At 33.8% G+C, this 23,690-nt stretch overlaps 1 protein-coding gene across 4 annotated transcripts in view; it reads right to left on the bottom strand.

Annotated features, from left to right (window-relative positions):
- MYO9A (myosin IXA) overlaps positions 1 to 23,690 on the bottom strand; it is a 266,957-nt gene that overhangs the window by 141,532 nt on the left and 101,735 nt on the right. For all 4 annotated transcript variants that reach the window (XM_081290716.1, XM_081290714.1, XM_081290715.1 and 1 more), the window contains exons 10-13: positions 19,275 to 19,391; positions 15,761 to 15,895; positions 8,102 to 8,223; positions 876 to 1,017 (exon numbers count right to left, since the gene is read on the bottom strand). In XM_081290716.1, the coding sequence (XP_081146842.1) occupies positions 876 to 1,017; positions 8,102 to 8,223; positions 15,761 to 15,895; positions 19,275 to 19,391 (516 nt within the window). The remainder of the gene's footprint in view (positions 1 to 875; positions 1,018 to 8,101; positions 8,224 to 15,760; positions 15,896 to 19,274; positions 19,392 to 23,690) is intronic.

The following is a 23,690-nucleotide window of genomic DNA, read 5'->3' as shown; positions in this document are numbered from 1 at the left end:
GAAGACATAAGGCCTCTGTCAGCCCTATGTGTATAAAGAGGGGAAAAATTCAGTAAAGTATGTGGACATGTGGATGAACATATGGGATTGAGATATACAGTTATCTATTCTTTCAGATCAAAAAGTTTATTGTTTAGCTAAACTATGGAATCAACCTAGATACCCTTCAACAGATGAATGGATAAAGAAAATGTGGTATACATATGCAATGGACTATTACTCAGCCTTAAAGAATAAAATCATGGGATTTGCCGGTAAATGGATGGAGCTAGAGAATAGCATGCTAAGCAAAATAAGCCAATCCCAAAGAACCAAAGGCCAAATGTTTTCTCTTATATGTGGATGCTAATTCGTTGGGGGAGGGTTGCTAGAGAAGAATAGAGGTACTTTGGGTTAGATGGGGGGGAATAAAGGGAGGGGAGGGCATATGGGGGTAGAAGGATAATAGAGTGAATCAGACATTACTACGCTATGTGCATATATGATTACATGACCAGTATAATTCCATATCATGTACAACCAGAAGAATGAGAAGTTATACTCCCTTTATGTATAATGTGTCAAAATGCATTCTACTATTATGTACAACTAATTAGAATTTTTAAAGTTTATTGTTTATTAGAATGGACTGACATCAGATTACATGCAGAAGGAAACCAACAGAAACCTGAGAAAGTAATGTACTGAAAAGCATAAACATATTATTTTCTAATATTATCTATATTAGTAGAATCTAACATTATCCTAATAAAATGTCTCCAAATGTTACTAATTGTAAGCCTCCAAAAACTACAGGGGGTAGTGTGCCAGGAAAAGTGACAAAGTCAAGAACACACCTCTGCCCTTAAAGCACATTCATTGAAAAATCAACTGACCTTTACTCCATATTTTACTTTTCCAGCATAGTGTTTTATGGTGAAAGCAGGCTCCATCACAGCTGGAAATTCAATGTAAGAATTCTCTTCATGTTGATGCTTAAACTTGTCTAGCAATGTCTGATTTGTTGCCTGTGGAAAACTGAATTTATGAGGAAAAAGAAAACACAAAAAAATAGAAGATGCAGTAATCAGTATTGCCTATTAAAAAACAAATTCATTGCTATCTAATACATTTAGCACCTTATAAAGAGTTTTTGCCTATACTATCAAATCTAATTCTCATAATAAGCTAGAAGAGAGTATAATATGGATTGCTGTTCCTATATTATAGATGAGGGATAAAAAGTTATGGCTTGCCCATACTCAGATTCTGCAATTAACCTGAGAAATTAATTCAGGTCATTACATATTTATTTAGGTTTCACTGTGTTACATTATTGCAAAACCCAAAGGAAAATAAACCCCACCAAAAGGAAATAATTTCTTATTCTTAAATAGGTCATTAAAATTCACATTCTTTTTTTTCCTATTTATTGACACATAAATGGTCACAATTTTCTTATCTATACCTGTTATTACATTTCTTATTAAATCTATTACTATTTTAAATATACATCAATAGGTTTGTATTCATTGGTTGGATTCAATGAGCATTTCAAGGTCAAAAATCACACAAATAATATCTATTAAGAATTGCATAATAGGGGCTGGAGTTGTGGCTCAATGGTAGAGCACTTGCCTGGCATGTGTGAGGCCCTGGGTTCGATCCTCAGCACACATATAAATAAATTAATTAAATAAATAAAAGATCCGTTTACGACTTAAAAAAAAGAATTGCATAATAGAAACATAGGAACATAAACATTTAGAACAAGAAAAATAAGCAGTGATGGGGAACAACAGAAAGGTTATTAGGAGACTAGCTATTAAAAGTTAGGTGTAAACGATTAAGTTTCAAATAGAGGAAATATCACTGACAGGAAAAGGAGAAAATATATCTTTCAGAAATAGTACAAAAGAAACTGAAATAATGAGCAATAATGTGCCATGAGGTTGTAAAGATAAATCCCAAATCTAATGTGTAAAAATGATTCTTAAATTACTACAAAATGGTTAATTATATACTGTGTACTCAAATCAGAAAAGATCATCACCTTTGGTGTCAGATAATCTTAGTTTAAATTACCAGTTCTATCAGTGATCTTGGGAAAGATAGGTAGCCTTTCAGAACTTTAAGTTTAAATACCAGAAATGATCTTGTGACCCATAAAGTGAGTATAATAACAGGTATAATACTGTTAGTAGAATCAAATAATACTAGAAAAAAAATCTGACACTATCTGGCATTTTATAGGGATTACATAAATATTATCAGCTTTTTTATGTTGCCAACACTGCCAAGTCACCTTGGTCTGTTTTTACAGGACAGTCCAAGTTCACATCCCCTTTTCTACAATAGATTTGTTCCAGAAGAAGACAGATTAGGCTCATTTTCTGAAAGCCCTATTAAGTATAGGAAAAGGTTCACACGTCTGACTCAGACTTACCACCTTATTTGGGCAGATGTTTACTATATCCAAGCTTCCTGATGAAAGTGCGCATATTTTGCAGGAGGCTAAAGAACATGCCAACCTCCTCCATGTCCAAAGCCTCCTTACCCATCCTGCAGGAGATGCTGCCATCCCGATAGCTAAATCTAATTGGACATACCAACCCCAAGACACCGGGGTCACTAGACTCCAACACATGATTACTTGCTTCCTTGAAGGCATGACAAAAAATTCTAATACCCAGGTTAATCATGACAAGATAAGGGAAATCACCCAGGACCTGATGAAAACCCTGCCCTCTTTTTGGCTCAACTTACTGAAGCTATTACCAAATATACCACCCCAGATCTTGATACTCCTGCTGGTACTCTCTTTCTCCATGCCCAGTTTATAAGTGGGTCTGCACCTGATATCCATAAAACATTTAGAGGAGAACTCAGAGACTTCTCAGCAGTAGCCTTGTAGATGTTGCTTTCAAGGTTTTTAACAATAGAGAAGATGAGGCCAAAAAGGAGAAAGGAAAGTATCTTAAAGCTAAATATCACCTCCTGGCTGGCTTGCCACACAATTCCCCCATCCTCGGAGTAAAGAAACCCAATGGCCAATTTTGGCTAGTACAGGACTTCAGGAAATTCAAAGAGGCAGTTGTCCCCACATATCCTGTAGTACTCAATCCCTATACCTTTTTATCTCCTATCCCATCCTCCACCACCACCCACTTCTCAGTGTTAGACCTGAAGAATGCTTTTCTTACTATACCCCTCTTAACTCTAAACCACCAGGGTCTCCATGTCCTCTTCTAGAACTCTAAAAGGAGGGGATCTCCCTAATTTGTCTCTTCTCAGCAGAAGGCAGCCAGACTTGATATCAACACCCCAATTTATTATCCCCTTTCAGAGTCTGGAATGAAGGAATTTATTATCCCCTTTCAGAGTCTGGAATGATGAAAAATAACATCACCCAAGACAGCCCCCAGGAAGAAAAGAGGATAGTGTGGCCTGGGAGGAAGGAGGGAGGAATAAGGCAAACATTCATCCTTTCCCAGTAATAATGGGTCCTGAGGAAAGAGATAAACACACTAAGCCATGGATTTTCACCCTTTCCCATTGTTGATGAGTCCTGGAAGGAGAAAAGCAAATACTGAAGCTCTAGGAAACAATGGATTCTGGAGTAAGAAGATAAGCAATGAGCACCAAGCTCTGGGCTTTCATCCTTTCCCAGTAACACTGAGTCCTGGAGGGGACGGAAAACAAATGGGCTTACTTCATTGTCTCTAACTCCATTTAGAGTTAAGAGGGGTATAGTAAGAAAAGCATCCTTCAGGATTTATTTGCCTTCTAATACTCCAAGTACTTTAAAAGCTTATGTTTTTCTCTTACTTAAAGTGAAAAAAGGAAGGGGGATAGATAGGAGAACAGTCTTTACTCCAAATCAAGAAAGATGGAAAGAAAAGCTCTCCACAGGTCCTACATTCAACAAACATTTGTGGTATATATCAAGAGGGCAAATCAGACATTATTGCTCATTTTAAAGCTCTTATCTCATGTTCCCCAAAGGCTATGAACAAGGGTAGCCTGAGAACTACTTCTAGAGCTTTCAGAACCAGCAATGCATGGACTCTACTTACTGATTCTGAATTAACTGATCAAGAATGGTGACCTAGAAAGCATTCATAAATTCAGAAGATAATTCTTATTAGTAGACAGGATTGACAAAATGCTGCCCTAAATAAATGTTCTAATCTTAACTTCAGACTCTGTTAAAATGCAGATTCTTATTCAACAGGTATGGGTTGAAAGCTTGAGATTTCATATTTCTAACGAGTTTCAAGGTTCTCTACCGCTGCTGTCAGCAACGCCTTTTGAGTTCTACAGGAAAGACTAGTAACATTGCTAACATCCTATTTATCATACATTAACTCTGAGACTTTGCTTGCACTATTTCTTCCTCCTAAATGCCTTCTACAGAACCTAACTTAAATAATGTGCTCAACATCACAGCCGGTAGGTAGCACACACAAGATTAACCTAGATTTTGTGTGACTCCTACAAGTAGAGCATCATAAACAAAATGCATGAAGTCAGAATATCACTAAGGATAATTTCCAAATTATATATTTCCCATAGAAATATATATATTCCCACAAAATATTTTTTAGAAAAAAAAAATCCAAATGAGTCCCAAAAAAGCTCTTCTTAAATGTGACTAAATTTATTTTCAACATCTCTTTACAGGTAAAAGGCAGAGGAAAAATACTTCATGCCTTTTCATCTTATCTTCTGGGAAATTAAAGCATAAAAGATGAAAGGATTTCAGGACATGCCACCCCAAAATATGCTGTTCTGACCTAATGATTATTTGAACTGAAGGCAAATCAGAAATACAAGACATAGGGATAGGCTCCTAACTTCCTTTTTCCTACGTAAAAATAAGCCATAAAATTTTCCATGAGAAGGGTGCTCTCCCTGTTCCAGAAAAAGAACATCCTAATTACCAAAGACTAAAAATAGACATTAAGACAGAACTGTACAAACTAACAAAATAACCCTTATCTTCTACTAGTTATTCCCAGTCTCTGTCACCTTCACACAATTTATTGCTCCTATCCCAAACCCTTTGTCTTGAAATTTCTGGAAAAATTTTTCATTTTTGTCTAAAAAATAGATAAGCTCTTTGTTCTGATTACTTCTTCAGGTCTCTATTTTCATGTACATATAAAATTCTAATAAAATGTAAATGCTTTCCCTCTGTTTATCTGTCTTATGTCAGTTTCTCAGGCCCAGTCAAGGACCCTATCAGAGCAGCGGACAATTTTTTCCTACCCAGTGAGACAAAAATGAGCCATTTATTTAAAAAAAAAAAAGGTACTGGACTGGCTCATTTACAAAGTAAAGAAATTAAAATAATGTTTTTAAAATTTTTCATGGCGGTCTGAATACAAACATAATTGAAGAGATAATTAAAAGGATATTTAGTCCAGTCTCCTACCTACAACAATATCCTCAAAGATAATCCAGAATTATTATTTCTAATGAGGAATTTTTTACTTCTTGAAGAAGATACTCATCAGCTCTAATAATCAGAAAATTTGTTTCCTTTTATTGGGCTAAATTTGTCATTTCAATTTATGTGGCTTGAGTGACAACAAAGAGGTGATATTCCCTTTATTGATCAAAACTTAAATCTATGATCTAGGCATGGTGATGCACACCTACAAACTCAGCTACTTGGGAGACTGAGGCAGTAGGATTGTGAATTTGAGGCCAGACTGGGCCACTCTGTCTCAAAAACAAAAAGGGCTGCAGATGTAGCTCAGTGGTCAAGTGCCCCTAGGTTCTATTCCCAGTATCACAAAAAGCAAACAAAAAATACATCAATGTTAGGTAGAAATTGGCCAGAAATATACAATCTTTTTATAGTAAGATGTGCATTTAATGAAATGTTGCTTAAAGAATGGCGAGGTAATGAGCCCCTTGTTCTATTCATGTTTTAATTATACAGTCATTACATCAATTGCTATTGACAAATGTGACAGAGTAGATAACAGCAGCATTTCCTTTTTGCACGCAAGAAAACTGAAGAGCCAGGCATGGTGGTGCATGTGACTCTGGAGGCTGAGGCAGGAGGATTACAAGTTAGAGGACAGCCTCAGCAACTTAGGCCCTAAGGAACTTAGTGAGACCCTGTCTCAAAATAAAAAATACAAAGAGCTGAGGATATAGCTCAGTGGTAAACCATCTCTGTGTTCAATCCCCAGCACCAAAAGGGGGGGAAAAAAAAAAAAGGAGATTTGTAGAGAGTAGGTAATAGAGATAGGATATAAATCCTCAGCTTATGGCTCTAAAACTGCACTATTTGGGGAAAGTAATCTTATTCAATACTTCAAAGTACAACCTTATTAATCAGAAATAGCTGGAGGGTTTAAATCTTGAAATTTGACTTACAAATCATATGATCTTTCACTTAAAGTGCTTAAAACATACTTGCTGCTCTAAATATCTCAGACAAAAAGAACTGCTTATCATTTCATTATCAACTACCAAAATTATTAGTTCTGAATACTAAATATTAAAATTAACTATGATTTGAAAGATTTCTCCAATAAATACTAGAGGTAAACTATGCAACCAGAATTAGGAATTACTGACCTTACAATTTTATAAGAGATAATAATCATTTCTGGGAATAGAGAGCAATACCAAGAATACTCTGCATAGAAAATTAAATTATTAAATTAAAATATTTTTATTTCTGTTGACTACACTTTAATTCATTTAGAATAACAGAAACATATTAGTGGTACAGTGGGTTAGGGTGGATACTAGACATAAACTCTTAGCAATTTCTTTCCATTATATTTTTCATTCTACAATCTTACTATTTTCACGTAGCAATTCTGTGTGTTTATGGCATATTAATAGAGTGACATGACTTTTACAAAAATAGGATATTTCTGAGAAGAAAGGACTCACTTTTATTAACTAAACTAGACAACAAGTATAAACTTTTAATTGCCCCATGATCCCATGAAAACCTGATGTATAGTCTTTCAACCTATGACAATAAATTTTCAATATTTTTTATCATAGTTTAATGGGCATAATACTAAATTAGGAATCAGGTAAGTTAATTCAATTTCTAAATTTGTTACTGAAGAGTTGTTTAAAAATCTACACAATCTCCTCATTTCAGTTTCTCCAATTCTAGGTTTGCCATCTGTTATGATGAATATGAGGAGTTTGATATGAGGTATCCACTGAAAAGCTCATTTGGCAATGCAGGTATGTTCAGAGGTGAGATGATTAGATCATAAAAGTTGTGATTCATCAGTGGATTAATCACTTAATGAATTAATAATCTGAATGGATTACTTGGTGATAATCACAGACAGGTGGGGCGAAGCTAGAAGAAGAAAGTTACTGAGGGTGTGCCCTTGGAGATTTTATTTTGTCTCTAGCTCCTCAAGTACCCTCTCTCTCTGCTTCCTGGCTGCCATGCACTGGGCAGTTTTCCTCTGCCATGTCCTTCCTTCATGATGTTCCACCTCACCTCAGGTCCACAGGAATAGAGTCAGCCCAAAATGGGCTGAACCTCTAAAACTGAGAGCAAGTTTTCCTCCTCTAAGTTGTTCTTGTCAGGAATTGGTCACAGCAACAAAAAACTAACACCATTTTGTAGGCTAATTTAACTATAAATCATCTTTTTAAATATCAGACATTACTCTGGAGGATGCTACAGCATATGAAGCTTTCAGAGGTTTATATTTAAGACTGCTATACTGAACAGTATAGACTAGAAAATATTTTGCATATATTGCCATTTACCACCAACACAGTCATGACAGGCATCATGAATATATCATGATATCCTTTTTTACTAAATATGAAAACTGCAAATATATCTCAGAAATAAAAATTCAAAAAGAACAGAACACACAACAAAAAAAAATACGTTAACAAATCTAACATCAAACTCTGTCAAAATAAACTGCAAAAAAGAAAAAATAAATTCAGTAGTGAAATTCAGCCTATTTATCAAGAAATGCAAATATTTAATAACTGCATACAACAGAACCTTTAGCCCTTTACTTGGAAATATAAGGAGAAAGTTTAAACTTAAGAATGCATAAAAAGCCCAATGGCCAATAACAATATTGAAAAGAACCATACTTACTTGCTTTCTTCATCCAAAAGATGGAGCAGTCCTGTTGGTTTTTTGCTAATAAGATTTATGCAACAAGTATTATCAATATAATCAATATTATGCCAACTGATACCTTCAGTTCTATATTCCTCCTAGGAAAATCAAACAACAAAATAATAATTTATTCATCTTACAGAAAATGATAGGCATATGATAACAAGAACTGAAAAGTACAGTCTGTTTTTTCTTTTTAAATCACAATCTATATAATGGAAAGATGCTTATTAATCAGCTTACTAATCTTAATACAGTGTCTCTGTTTCTTTACATTGAGCAAAGTAAGAAAGCCCATCCAGTGGCACACTCCTATAAACCCAGCTACTCAAGAGGCTAAAGCAGGAAGACTGAAAATTTGAGGCCAGCTGCAGCAACTTGGTGAGATCCTGTCGCAAAAAGAACTACAGAGGCAGCTCAGTAATAGAAAACATTTTTTTTTAAAGTACATGCAACCAAATTTTGAGGTTAGAATCCTATTTCTGAAACTTCTCTAAGCAAGACTTAGGCCTGGTGTTTAGTCACACCATATGATTACTCCATTAAGGAAAATACGCAAGTAAGAAGCCTAATTTCCCCTACATGATTCTAAACTACCAAAAGGACTGCATTTTGGATCATCAACAATTAATTTAATAAAATAGAATTCCTCAGGAAAGTGGGAAGTCACTCACAAATCATGTGGAATTCATATACTGAATTTTGGCAAAAGAAAATCTTTTGTACATTTTTACTTTAACAAAAAGGCCTCAAATTTCAAGGTTAAAAACCCCAAAACTCAGGTCTTGAGCAGCTACAGTAAAACCCTTGTACAAAGCACCCATTTTTCCTTACTCTTTTTACTGGGAAATACTTTTTTATTTGTCCCTATGAAACTTTCACCTTAAATTAATTACTCTAATTAGGAAAGTAAGTATTAATTATTTTCTCTTAAAATGTTCACAAGAGTAGAATTTTTAATAAAAGGTCACCCCCAAGTGGTAAGAAAGCACCACTTACCACCCTGCCATTCTACCTTTTTGTAGCATTAGCAAGCATACTAGTTAAACAAGAGCATTAGGATTTTTACACATTATAGTAGTCCTTAGTCCCCTTCCAAATGAACATTCAGACTCTCTTACCCAATGCCAGCTTCTAATATATTTGGTAAGATTTATTTGTTTACAGATATTATCTAAATAAACTCACACAATAGATAATTATTTTTGTCTGACTTTTTGGCTCAATTTAGGTTTCAGAGACATACATTTTGTTAGAAGCCACTCAAAGTTCATTCATTTTAATTGCTATAGGAAAGAGGTCATAAAAAACATAATCACTCATTTATGTACTGTCTATATGTTGTGTATTTTCTCAATGTAACTGCAAAGTTGAAACCATGTTGTTCAAAAAAACCGAAAGGACCTATTCAATCTCATCCTTTTCAGAAATTGTATGCCAAACTGACACAGAATGTTACTCCTCAAACCTTTTTTTTTTTGATTGTTCAAAACATTACAGAGCTCATGATATATCATCTTTCATACATTAGTCTCAATTGGGTTTTGAACTCCCATTTTTACCCCAAATACAGATTGCAGAATCACAACTGTTACATACTCACATTATTACAAGAGCATGAGGAAAAGACTAACAGTAAACAAAGACGAATGGGGGGAGAGAAAGGGAGAGAGAAGGGAAAGCATATGGAAATGGTAGGAGACCTTCAATGATACACAAAATTATAAGAGGTTATGAGGGGCAAGGGGGAAGGGGAAAAAAGGGGGAGAGAATTGAACTCCTCAAACTTTAATGTATAGCAGTATCATATGGAAGGCTTGTTAAAACACAGTCAATTGGGCCTCATCCCAAGAATTTCTGAATTAAATAGGTATAGGAATACACTTAGGGTTTTATTTCTCACAAGTTCCCTGGATATGTTGATGCTAAAAGGAGAAGAGGAGAAACAACATTTTGAGTTTGAGAACTAATTCTGTAGAGTATTCCACTGTATTTACATATAACAACTTATTCATCGATTCTCCTTTGGCAGATGTTACTTTTACTTCTAATTTTTGGCCATTAAAAATAATGCCATGGGACTGGGGATATAGCTCAGTTGGTAGAGTGCTTGCCTTGCATGCACAAGGCTCTGGGTTCAATCCCCAACACCACACACACACACACACACACACACAAAAAAAAAAAAAAAAAAAAAAAAAAACAGAAAAATAAGGCCATGGGCTGGGGTTGTGGCTCAGTGGCAGAGCACTTGCCTCACACATGTGAGGCACTGGGTTCGATCCTCAGCACCACATAAAAATGAATAAACAAAATAAAAATATTGTGTCCATGTATAACTAAAAAATATTTTTAAAAAAATAAGGCCATTACGACCATTTCTACCTAAAACTTTTATGTGTGTGTGCGCACACACACATATATATGTATTTATGTTTAATTTCATTTTTTTTGGTTCTTCTAAATTATACATTATCTGTATATAGTTTGAGATTATAAATTACATATATTTAACTCAGCAAATATTGCCAAACAGTTTTCTAAAGTGGCTGTGCCAATTCACAAAACCAGCATATGGTAGCTTCCCTACCAACATATTTCTTCAATACTTGTATTAACCAGTCTTTTTCATTTTAATCATTCTGGTGAATGCCTTAGGGATCTGACTGTGATTTTAATTTCAATTGCTGTGATGAATAATGTTATGGTTTAGGTATGATGTGTCCACCCAAAAGCTACTGTGTGAAACAATGCAATAAAGTTTAGAGGTAAAATGATAGGCTTATGAGAGCCTCATTCAATGCATTAATCCCAATAAGGATTAACTGGGTGGTAACAGTAGGCAGGAAGGGTATGGCTGGAGGAGGTGGGAGAAGGAAACATTTTGTCTGTAGTGAAGGGAACTCTCTCTCTCTACTTCCAAGTGGCCATGTTCTGAGCTGCTTTCCTCTGCCACACTCTTCCAGCCATGATGTTCTGTCTCACCTCAGGCCCAAGGAATGGAGGCAACTGTCTATGCACTGGGACCTCTGAAACTGTAAGACCCAAATAAACTTTACCTCCTCTAAAATTGTTCTTATCAAAGAGCTGGGAATGTAGCTCAGTAATAGTGCTCTTGCCTAACATGTATAAGGCCCTGGATTAAATCTCTAGTACCATAAAATATAAAATTGTTCTTCTCAGGTCTTTTGGTCACAGCAGCAAAAAAAAGCTGACTAAAACAAATAATAAGAGAAAAACATTTCCATGTTAACTGCCTGTTTAAATATTTCCTTTTGTGATATGCCTATGTTCATTATTTTATCAATGTCTAACAGAAATAAAATATTCTGTAACTTAGCAGTAAAAATATCTTAGAATACCTAAAATTCCATTTACTCCCCTAATTTATATGCTACTCTTCTCAGGCATTTTAGTTCTACTTAAATATTATAGCATTTACCTTTCTCCAATTTAGTTAGCTGAATATTCACTTAGATTCACCAACTTTTAAAAATATTTTTCACTGCTCTTCATTCCTTCCTATACCTCCAAACTCTAACTGGGGATATGTTAATAATGCCTAAATAACATGATTCAGTTTTAAGGAAAATATCCCACTATATCCTAGCTTCCACTATTTCCTCTGAAAGCTGACTGCCGTTCTTACTGCTGCATCTTTAAAGATACTATTTTGTTTCCTCTCTATGCTTTCAGACTGTTTTTGGATTTTTAGAGTTCCTCAAATGTGTGCTTTGGGCAGTAACGGTGAGGAAGGTGCATGTGCACATGCACACACGTGTGTTCTACCTTCCAGATCACTAATTTTCTCTTAACCTGAATCTACTTATTAAAAACAATCTTATATTCTTAATTTCACAGTAGTGATTTTAGGTATTTTCTGGACTAGTTTTTAATAAAAGTATTACTCTTTTAAAAAATATTTGAAACCATAAAACCCTGTCTGATGACATCTTTATCTAGATCCCCTATTGTACTACTATCTCACTGCTCTTGTTTTTTAATTATGTTGGTTTACCCCCTTGTCTTTTTTCTACTTAGTTCTCTCTTCCTTTCTTTTCAACAGTGGTAATTTTAGCATTTGGATGATCTCTTCCTCCAGTAGAAAGCGAATTTGATCTTGACATATATGACTAAGAACACTAGAAATTCTACACTTAGTTACACCAAATCAGGAACTGAGATGACTTAAACCGAACATCAATCCCCATGATGCCTATCTATTCCTAGCTTATCTTTTATTACTAATGGGCACTCTTTTGGGGGAGTCTCAAACTGTCTATAGAAATATCCATGGACTTCCTCAGTAGAAAAGTCTGCTCAGTTCTTCAGACCATCAAGCCTAGATTCATTTAGAATCACCAACACTCTACTAGAACAAAGAATCATCTGGGCTCACCGCCTAGATTTCCTTCTTTCATTCATTTGAAAACAATCCAATGTTCAGTTTCAGAGGTGTTATTCCACAAAGTTAGTCAGAATTTTCTAGTCTGACAACACCAAATGTAGAATGAACAAAACAAAAACTTTACAAATTTTAAAAAAAGAAAGAAAGAAAAGAAAAAAAAAAAAGAAAAGCTCAAACCAGGCATGGTGGCGCACACCTGTAATCCCAGGGGCTCAGGAGGCTGAGACAGGAGGATTGTGGGTTCAAAGCCAGCCTCAGCAACAGCGAGGCACTAAGCAATTCAGTGAGATGCTGTCTCTACATAAAATACAAAACAGGGCTGGGGATGCAGCTCAGTGGTCAAATGCCCCCCGTGTTCAATCCCCAGTATGCCCACCCCAGCCAACCTGCAAAAAAAAAAAAAAGCTTTCCCCTTAAAAAAAAAAAAAAACTTGCTGGATTAAAAACTACTTAAATAAGATCCCTGAACTCTACATTTTCTATCTCTAATGTTTAGCACAAAGCATGGCACATGACTATTATTGATGAATACCAATGATGTGAAGGATAATTCTGAGCAAGAAGAGGATAATATCAGAAATGATGACAGGAAACATTTTCATATCTCAGATACCTTGCACATAATCTCTACCACTATCTTAATTCAGGATGCAAAAATCACTGAACAAGACTAATTCACCTGGCTTGTGCAGATTGTTTCCTTACCTCCAGTTCACTCTCTTCAGTCCATCTTCCACAGTTAAAATGCAAGTACCATACCAAATATACTTCAAGTAGCTCCTCCCTCTCCGAAAGAAAAAATTCTAATCTTCTCTGTGTGATAATATAAGGTCCCACTTTTAAATATACTTTATGTATACCTTTGCCCCATTGACAATCTTGTGAGCTCCAACTCACTATTCAAAATCATATTCCAGAACCACCTCTGTAATTCAATGTAGATAAATCAATATAGTATTTTACTTTATGCCTGATTATAGAATGTGTCATCCTACATGGAAATGAATCTATCGCTTTCCTATCCTACATGCCTATATATTCCTTTTGGACAAAATTTAGAACTAAACCACAATTCTCATACTGAAGAATTTTTTTTTCTACAAAAACATCTTTGATACTAACTGATTCGGATATTCAATTGAATTTAACAAACAGTCACTAGGTAACCATCTCATAATAGATACAAATGATACCCATTATAAGACACTTAATATTTAAACTGCCTTGAATCTCTTTTTTTTTTTTTGAGAGAGAGAGAGAGAGAGAGAGAGAATATTTTTTAATGTTTATTTTTTAGTTTTCGGCGGACACAACATCTTTATGTGGTGCTGAGGATCAAACCCAGCGCCCCACACTTGCCAGGCAAGTGCACTACCGCTTGAGCCACATCCCCAGCCCAGCCTTGAATCTCTTATTCCCAGAAAATCCATTTTAAGTACAAAAACATGAAGAAGTAGTGAAAGAAAATAACAATGAATGGCAAAGATGTGTAAGGTCTTTCAATGCTCCACAGACTATATTAAAACATATCCACTAGCTAATAAAATAGAGAATTCTTGAGAACAAAAATAGAAAAACATAGAGTTTAGGTATTCTGTCAAAAATTATGACATTCAAGGTATCAAGTAAATGAGGACCACCCATTCCCAGGTAGTTTTGAATGCATTTTCTATAAAATGTTCTTATTTGTATACAATGTTAATGGCCTAGGCATTTCTTACGGCTCTTCTATATTTATTCTAGATGTCTAGAACAGTTACAGATTAACTTCAATTTACAATAACAGAATACCTTTCTTTTACAAAAGCATTTTAACTAGTCTTCTGTTTAATGATCTACAGAGCAAATAATGCTTTCCTCTAGAAGAGACAGAATATAGTCAACAAAATACATTCCCCAGGCTGGGGATGTGGCTCAAGCGGTAGCGTGCTAGCCTGGCACGTGTGGGTTGCTGGGCTCCATCCTCAGCACCACATAAAAATAAAATAAAGATGTTGTGCCCACCGGGGAGAAAAAAAACACATTCTCCTAACTCCTCCAGCACATATATCTATTTGCAAGACATAAAAGATATTAATTTAGCCTGATCTAGTCAAAAGAGCACAGAACTGAATCAACAGACCAGGACAGTAATCCCAGCTCAGCTTTTAATAAAAAAGCAAGGGATATAGGACTAGGGTGTAGCTCAGTAGAGTACTTGCCTAGCATGTGCAAGCCCTGGGTTCAATCCCCAGAACCGCAAAAACGAATGAAGAAATCAAAAATATAAGAATTATAGAATACTGAAAACTGGCTTTATGCATCATATATAAACTGGAATAAAAACAATGACTGCCTAATAAGTAACATTACCTAAGAATTAGCTAGAAGTTTAATTATATTTAATTATCTTTTAACAGTTCCAGTACAGTGTCTAGCTAAAAGGTTACATTTAATTAAAACATTAAGCATTCATCAAGATGGCCAAAATTAATACTCCTTGTGCCGCTATTAAAAAGCCATTATACCCTTTAAGCAAAATAGAGTACAAAGCTAAGACAGAAGGCAACAAGTCCCAATGATAAGGCTGGACAACAGAACAAACTCTTCTTTTCCCTAGTTTTGTAGACCTACTAACTGTTGTGGTCTTTTTATTCATTTTCCTTAAAATTGAGTATGATACACCTTACTCCTGTTTACATCCTCCTACACAAAATGAAATCCTGAGTTATAATCTCAACCTGTTATTGCTTTCATATTTAGTTGGAAGAAAAGCCCACATTTTTTTTTTTACCCTGCCTTTACAGTTAACAATTCTCATGGAAACTGAAAACTCACTATTTTAAACTATCAATCTTGAGTTTATCATGACAAGTATCTAGTTGCCCATCTTGATTTCTCTATACTGTCCTTGGACCAAAAGCATCCAAGGAGCATACTTAGCATTACACACAGTGACCAAGGCCATAGGAACAAAATCAACGCTACCAACAAAAACCCTAAACAAACCCACCATCTTTCCCTATAAAGATGCACTCAAGCAAGCTCATACTAGAAAATCTGTTTGGTGACTATGTTTTTTAAAAAACAACAACAACAACAACAAAAAAAAGAGAACACTTTGATTTTTGTCATTTGCTTATAATACTATGAACTCCACAATGTACTGAAATACAAAATTTGAAATGCTTATTGGGTCTATGACTTAAAATTCATATGAGGTGAGATATACATATTTGGATACTCACTTGTTCTAACTTAAAGATATGCTGATTAAAGTAGTGCTGTAAACGTTCATTAGCAAAATTAATACAGAACTGTTCAAAACTATTATTTTCATAATCTTCAAACCCAAATATATCAAGAACACCAATGGACAAAGTCTGTAAAACAAGAGAAAATTCTGGTTTAAAAAGGCTCAAATTTACTTAAGTATTTAAGTAAAATACAATATTAATAACAAAATGCTCATTTATAAAGCAGTAGAGAGGGGATTGTTTTTCACAATATTGAAGCAAAATATACCACAATTAAGAAGTATTTTAATTCTCTTTATTTTATTTTTGTCCTAATCATAAAAATATATCTATATTTTTAATGAGTATAATCCATTCTTAACACATTTTATCATAACAATAAAAATAGATCAAAGTTTTAACACATGTAGCTGGGTATAATGACACAGACCTGTAATCCCAGCAACTCAGGAGGCTGAAGCAGGAGGAGAGCAAGTTCAAAGCCAGCCTCAGCAACACAGCGAGGCTCTAAAGTAACTTAACAAAACCCTATATCTAAATAAAGAAAAATATTTTTAAAAGGGCTGAGGATGTGGCTCAGTGGTTAAGTGCTCTGGGTTCAATCCCTGATACAACAAAACAAAAATTAACACATGTAATTTTGGCATCACATAAAGAAATACATAAAGCACAGGCCAGAGATGGAGCTCAGTGGTAGAGGACATGCCTAGCATGAAAGAGGACCTAGGTTCAATTCCTAGAACCTTAAAAAAAAAAAAAAAGAATGTACAAAGCACACAGCTAGCAAAAGATTATCATAATTGAAAAAAATAAAAGAAAAGAAGTTCTTAAACTTGGAAAACCCTGAGTTCCAAAAGAGAATGGAAACAGCAGCTACAAAAAAAAATAATAATAATAATAATCAAGATTACTAAAGTGAAGGATCAGCAGAAACCAGGTAATCTTGGCAATGCCAAGAAAACCATGTAATTTTTCCTATTTTAACTTCTATTTCCCAATAAATGGAGGTCTACTATAAAAACTAAAGTAAAAAGTTTATTAATCAGCCTTATCCAGATTAAGAATGAAACAAGATATAAAAGCATATAATTTCATAAAGTTAAAATTAAGTATTACTTTAACAAAAAATACAAAGTTTAAAATGTTGACTAGCTCAAAAAAGACTATAATAAAACAGCAATCCTTTCCTCATTCTCAATGTCTGCTCCCTAGAGTCAACATTCCAATCTTGGTAGAGTACACAAGAGATTATTCTTTCATTTTTTTGAATATTTTACTTTTTCAATTCTAGAAATCATACGTAACTTTTTTCCACACCTGACTCCTAGAACTTATTCTATATAACTTCTTACTGTGATTGACACAGATTCAGCTCTAATCCCTGTATATAAACATCCATCTCACCACTCTAATGCATTCTTGAAACGCTTGTTATGACAATTTGGTTAACTGAAAATAAGTTTTCTCCACTGCAACTAGGAGGTGTACCAGACAAACTAATATAGTGAATGATAAATTATAAGATATTTCAGAAGTCTGTACTAGGAGTATTTTAATTCTATTGATTAAGTCTAGGTCCTTAAGAAATATTAAAATAATGCCCTTCAAAATGAAATCAATTTGATAAATCAGATTGCAATTCAAATTAATTTTATGGCTTTGGGCTTACTTAAACCATGAAAATTTAAGAGCAAATTTACCTTTAAAACAGTAAGATTAAATTAAAGCTGACATTTCTAATCAGTTTGAAAAAGCAGACTATTTCATAAAGGTTTTTGAGAAAAGTGAATCAGAACTGCTTGAAGTTAATTACCACTAACCTGCCACATTATAAACAAGTTCCAACTGGAAAAGAAGTCTAAACATAAAAACTGAAATTCTAAAAGTATAATGCTAAATATTTTTAAATCTTGGACTAGAAGAGGCCTTCCTATATAAGGAAAATAAATACATAAAACCCAGGACTAGAAAGGAAAATAATGACAGGATTAACTGAGCAAAACTTTAAAACACAGGCATTAAAATACACAACATAACAAACCTTAAAAGTCAAGTAATTGGGCTGGGGTTGTGGCTCAGTGATAGAGCACTTGCCCAGCACAGGTGAGGCCGTGGGTTTGATCCTCAGCACCACATAAAAAAGTAAAAAAATAAAATAAAAAATAAATTCCGGGGAAAAAAAAGTTAGGTAACTAAAAAAGAGAAGATATATTTGCAGTATATATCAAGTTAAGTCTCCATAATGTCCACAATAAATAGCTCCTAAAAAGGAGTAACAAAAAGAAAAAAAATAAACATGAGAATATAGCACAAAGATATAAAAAAAATAATACAGAAAATAAAAAAAAACAAAATGAGACATTCAACTTTCCGCCCCCAGTGCTGGGCACTGAAGAGGACCTGATGCATGCAAGGCAGGCATTATTCCTCTGAGCCACATCTCCAGGGCAGGAAGACACTCAACTTTCATCACTGGAAACAATGAAAAAAAGTGGGAAATTCCTCTCTTCATAATCAGATTATGTAAATATTGATAATACCCAATATGGATAAAAGTATAGGGTAACAGGCACTTTGATATACTGCTGGTAGAAGTATACAATTCTTTTTGAAAAGCAATTTAGCAGTAGCTGCCAAATCTTTAAAATACATATATCCTTAAATACAGCAATTTGCACAGAGGAATGAATCCTAGAGAAAGGTACATAGAGTTAAGTAAAATATTGTTTGTTATGGTATTATTTATAACAAAAATTACTTATTTTAATGAGATTTATTTTATACATCATACCACATATTTCAAAATTACTGAAAATAATGAGGTCCAGACATATAATGACATGGAATGTACATAAAGAGACTTTATGTTAAAAAATAGTTTGCAAAAATATAGATAGAATGGTTCTATTTATATTTTAAAAAACAATTCTGTATGTGTATGTTTTCGATATGTAAATACACAGGGAAAAAAGATCTGGAAAGACACACAGAACAGTTCCTCTGAAAAAGATAATAAATAACAGAAGTAAAAACAATACTATACTCTAACATGAATGAGTCAATCCCACAAATCCAAAGGCCAAATGTTTTCTCTAACATTCAGATGCTAATTCACAATAAGGCAGGGGGGGGACCCTAGAGAAGAATCACATTACCTTAAATTAGGTAGAGGGAAGTGACTGGAGGAGAGCAGAGGGGAGGTGGGGATAGAAAAGATAGTAGACTGAAACAGACATTATTACTGTATGTATATATATATGACTACATGACTAATATAATTCTGTAACATGTACACTCAGAACATGTACATTATATCCTATCTATGTATGATATATCAAAGTGCATAAATGCATTCTACTGTCATGTATACTAATTAAAACAAATTAAAAAATTAAACAAAAACAATACTATATTACTCTACATAATTCTGTGCTTTAAAATTTCATGTATTAACCAGTTTATTACAACAGTTTTCTAGGGAAAACATAACCCAATATATTTTTACCTTGGTATTTCGCTCCAAATCTTTACTATTCAGAAGTGCATGATTAATTCGAAAAACTATCCAGTCAAACAAAGCACTATACAAAGACTTAGCCATGGAGTTCCTCACAGTCACAGCCTGCAAAACAAGAAAAGGGTTGTGAGTGCAAAATAATAATCTGACTAAGATACTACAACAAAGTATACTCTGCTCTCATTCGGGGAAAAAAAAACTTACTATATTGAATAAAAGCTAATTTTTCTCTCAATGTAAATAGCTTATAATTGAAATTTTCCATATGTACTCATTAATTTAGTCCAACTCAGGGAATCCAGGCTAAAATTACCATAATATAGAAATAAAACTAGGTCATCCACAGTTCAAAAAATTTTTACTGAAAATTAGGGTATATATTTCCCCTAGGAACAAAAGTATAATGGAAAGTTTACAAACAAATGACCTTACCAGAAGAATATCCGAGGCAGAGAAATAAATCTGAGAGCAAAAAAGGAATTAATCCCTGTGGAATCCTTCTCACACCATAAAGCATATATGTACTACCATCACAGTACCATTCACAGTTGTCTTCAGCTCATCATCCTCAATAACCTCTAGAAGTATTTCATACCCAGAAATAGTAACAACTGCCTACCTTCCAGATTTCTCTAGTTTACGGAAATTTCTTCTGTACTATCTTTTTGTAAGATTGAAATTTTTATAAAAACAGAAGTCTATTTTTTCAAAAAAGGTATGTATCTTATAGAATTGAATCCTGTCCATTAGAAGACTACAAATCCCAATAATTTATGCATATATATTATGTAGGGATTTATTTTGAAAACTGTATATTCAGGTATACATTCAGAAATGTATATTACATCTCTGCTTTTAAGTACAGAAGAAATAGTAATGATTGAGAATTACACTGTGGGGACTGGAGTTGTGTGTGGCTCAGTGGTAGTTAAATTTTATTCAACTTGTCTGGCATGTGTGAGGCCCTGGGTTCGATCGTCAGCACCACACATAAATAAATAAATAAATAAATAAATAAATAAATAAATACAATAAAAGATTCATTTACAATAAATAAATACACTATTTTCTGATCCTCATATCTTTATTTATTCTAGCTGCATTGACCATGGTTATGACACTTCAATTCTTAGGCTGCAGGATATACATCCATAAATTGGAGATTTACAGATACTATATACAACCTATGAATTAATTTCAATTATTATAAGTGCTCTACTGTATAAATCATTCTGAAATTTGACTTTTTAATTTCATATTATATTTTGGAGATTTTTCAATTCTGATTTATATATTCTAGTTTCTTCTGGAAGGGAAAGAGAAGACTGGTATCAAATTAACTACAAAACTAGAAATTTAAAAAGTAAATGAAAATTCTTCTAACAATTTTGAGAAAAAGCAATGTCATCTTAAAATTCTGCATCTTGAAAAATTATCAAAGAAGAAAACCAAAAAGCAAAATGTATACAGCATAATAGAATAACATGCAATTTTCTCCCATAGGGATAAAAATAATGTTTGAAAGAGAAGGAATCTTGCCAGTTGCCACAACATGAATGAATGTACCTGGAGGACATTATGCAAAGTGAAATACCAAAGAACAAATGCAGAATGATCCCAGTTATAGAGATTACTAAAGTAATCAAACTCATAGAAGCAGAGTACAGAGCAGTGGATACCAGAAACAGGAAAATGAGGGAAACATGGAGATGTGAGTGAAAGGATACAAAGTTACATTTACATAGGACAAGTAAGTCTGAGATCTAACATACAACATGATGACTATAGTTAATAGTACTGTATTGCATATTGGAAGTTTGCTAAGAGAATAGATTTCAGATTCTGTCACAACAAAGAAAAGATAGATATGTGAGAAGACAGATATGTTAATTTGCCTGACTGTAGTAAAAACTTCACTATGTCTATGTACATCAAAACTTTATATTGTATACTTTAAACATACAATAAATATTGAAGCTAATAAAAATGAAGATAATCTGATCAAACTCAATAAAAACTAAAATATTTTAAGATTAAATAAATAAGCATAAAACACAGAATATAAGGATGTGCTATTACAATAAATTTTATGAACACATTTTACCTAAAAAACTTTCAAATTAAAACTAAAACCTACCCACTTCAGAGACATGAGATGGGAGGGAAAGGGAGAGAAAAGGGAAATTGCATGGAAATGAAGGGAGACCCTCATTGCTATACAAAATTACATATAAGAGGTTGTGAGGGGAATGGGAAAATAAACAAGGAGAGAAATGAATTACAGTAGATGGGGTAGAGAGAGAAGATGGGAGGGGAGGGGGGGGATAGTAGGGGATAGGAAAGGTAGCAGAATACAACAATTACTAATAGGGCATTATGTAAAATTGTGGATGTGTAACCGACGTGATTCTGCAATCTGCATTTGGGGTAAAATTGGGGGTTCATAACCCACTTCAATCTAATGTATGAAATATGATATGTCAAGAGCTTTGTAATGTTGTGAACAACCAATAAAAAAAATAAATAAAACCTACCCACTTGTTTATAAGTATCATTTTTATAAAATACCATCACTATACAGAACCCAGATCCGCTAATAAATATCTATTTATTCCATATCTCTCAATTTTTATCACCTTTTTCTCAATGTAGTCCTACCTATCATAACTTAACCTAAATAAGCACAAATACTACATAGTATTTCCCACCAAAGCAAGATTTCACTTAGTGATTCCTATCTTACTGAAGAATACCAATATTCTTAGTTATTCAAGCCTGAAACTTGGAATTCATTTTTTTATATCTCCTTTTTCTTTCTGCCTCTATTATTCAAGTCATAACTAAGTCCTCTTGATTTTACCATATTGTTTCTATTGGCATTTTACCATTTCTTGCAGAGCAAAAATCTTTCTCCACACTACTATAGCCTCTGAACTCTGTACTACATCAACTCTTGCAGAATCTAAAATAGATAAAATAGCCTAAATAGTCCTAAAATAGCCCCCAAAATTCCTTTTCCCTAGAGTCCGTGTTCTGTATAATATCTTCTCTCACTTAAGTATAAATTATAAATATAATGGATTTCTCACCTACATTTAATTTATGTTACATTATGAAGGTGAAAAGATTTTAAAGATATAATTAAGGGCCCAAATCAGCTGATTTTTTTTAGTTATTCCAAAGTAATAGGTGGGCCTGGCTTACAAAACAATCTTTTAAAAAAATATATATTTTTAGTTGTAGGTGGACACAATACCTTTTAATTTTATTTATGTGGTGCATAGGATTGAACCCAGGGCCTCACACATGCGAGACAAGTGCTCTACTGCTGAGCCACAGCCACAGCCCATACAAAACAGTCTTAAAAAGGGACTGGGACCCTGTATCAGAGATTCTCCTGCTGGCAATGAAGGAACAAATTGCCATGTTGTGGATAGAGCCACATGGCAAGAAACAGCCAGCAACTTCTAGTTGCTGGTAACAACACCTGCCTGACAGTCAACAAATCAGTACCTTAGTCCTATAATCACAAGAAACTAAATTCTGTCAACAGTCTAAATTTGGAAGAGAGCCTCAAGCATCAGATGAGGTCACAGCCCTGATGGACATCTTGATTTCAGCCTAGTGCCTAACTAATCTAAGCCCAGAGTCATGACTCTTGAAAACTGCCAAAATAATAATCTATATTGTATTAAGTTGCTAAGTTTCCTACACAGTTATAGAAAACTAACATTCCCTCCAAATGAATTCTTCAAATTGCCAAAGTGCTCCTTTAAAAAAAAAAAAAAAAAGTCTTAAGAAAACTTTTTTCTTAAAACACTTAACAGTATTTCCATTTTCTTCAAGTAAAATACTAAAACATTTAAGAAATGCTTCCCATTTCAAAACTACTAATGGCTAGCACATTTCTGAGCACTGGGTGTTTTCAAATATTTATCAAATGAATCATACACCAAACAGGCATAAATAAAAATAAAACGTTTTTTTTAACTCAGAAGTTTAATTTAAAGGTAAAATATAAAGAAACTTTTTGTAATAAAAAAAGTTTACAAAATATAAAAGCACCAAACATTTTATGAAAAAAAGGCAAAACTCTTAAAGGTTCGGGTTTTTTTACTATTTAGAAAGGAGCTATGAGAGTAGGAAACCGTAAGATATGACATAAGAAGAAATACAGACTCAGAGACATATTTAAGAGGAACCCAAAAGAAGGATAAATGATCAATGTTAGCCTAAAAAAAAATTCTCCAAGGCCCAAAAACAATTTTTCACTTGTGTTATCTTCTCATCTCACTCATATACTATTTTATAGTTTCTCATCACCTTCATAAAACTCCTCTGTATCAATGGATTTTCAATAATTTTCTTATTTATCATTTAGAAATGAAGGGTTCCCCAAAGGTT

Source organism: Spermophilus citellus (assembly GCF_964194105.1).
Source record: "Spermophilus citellus genome assembly, chromosome: 4".
In the NCBI taxonomy this organism is placed as follows: Eukaryota; Metazoa; Chordata; class Mammalia; order Rodentia; family Sciuridae; genus Spermophilus; species Spermophilus citellus.
Note: the sequence above shows the minus strand (reverse complement) of the source record. Positions and strands in the feature narration are given on the sequence as shown.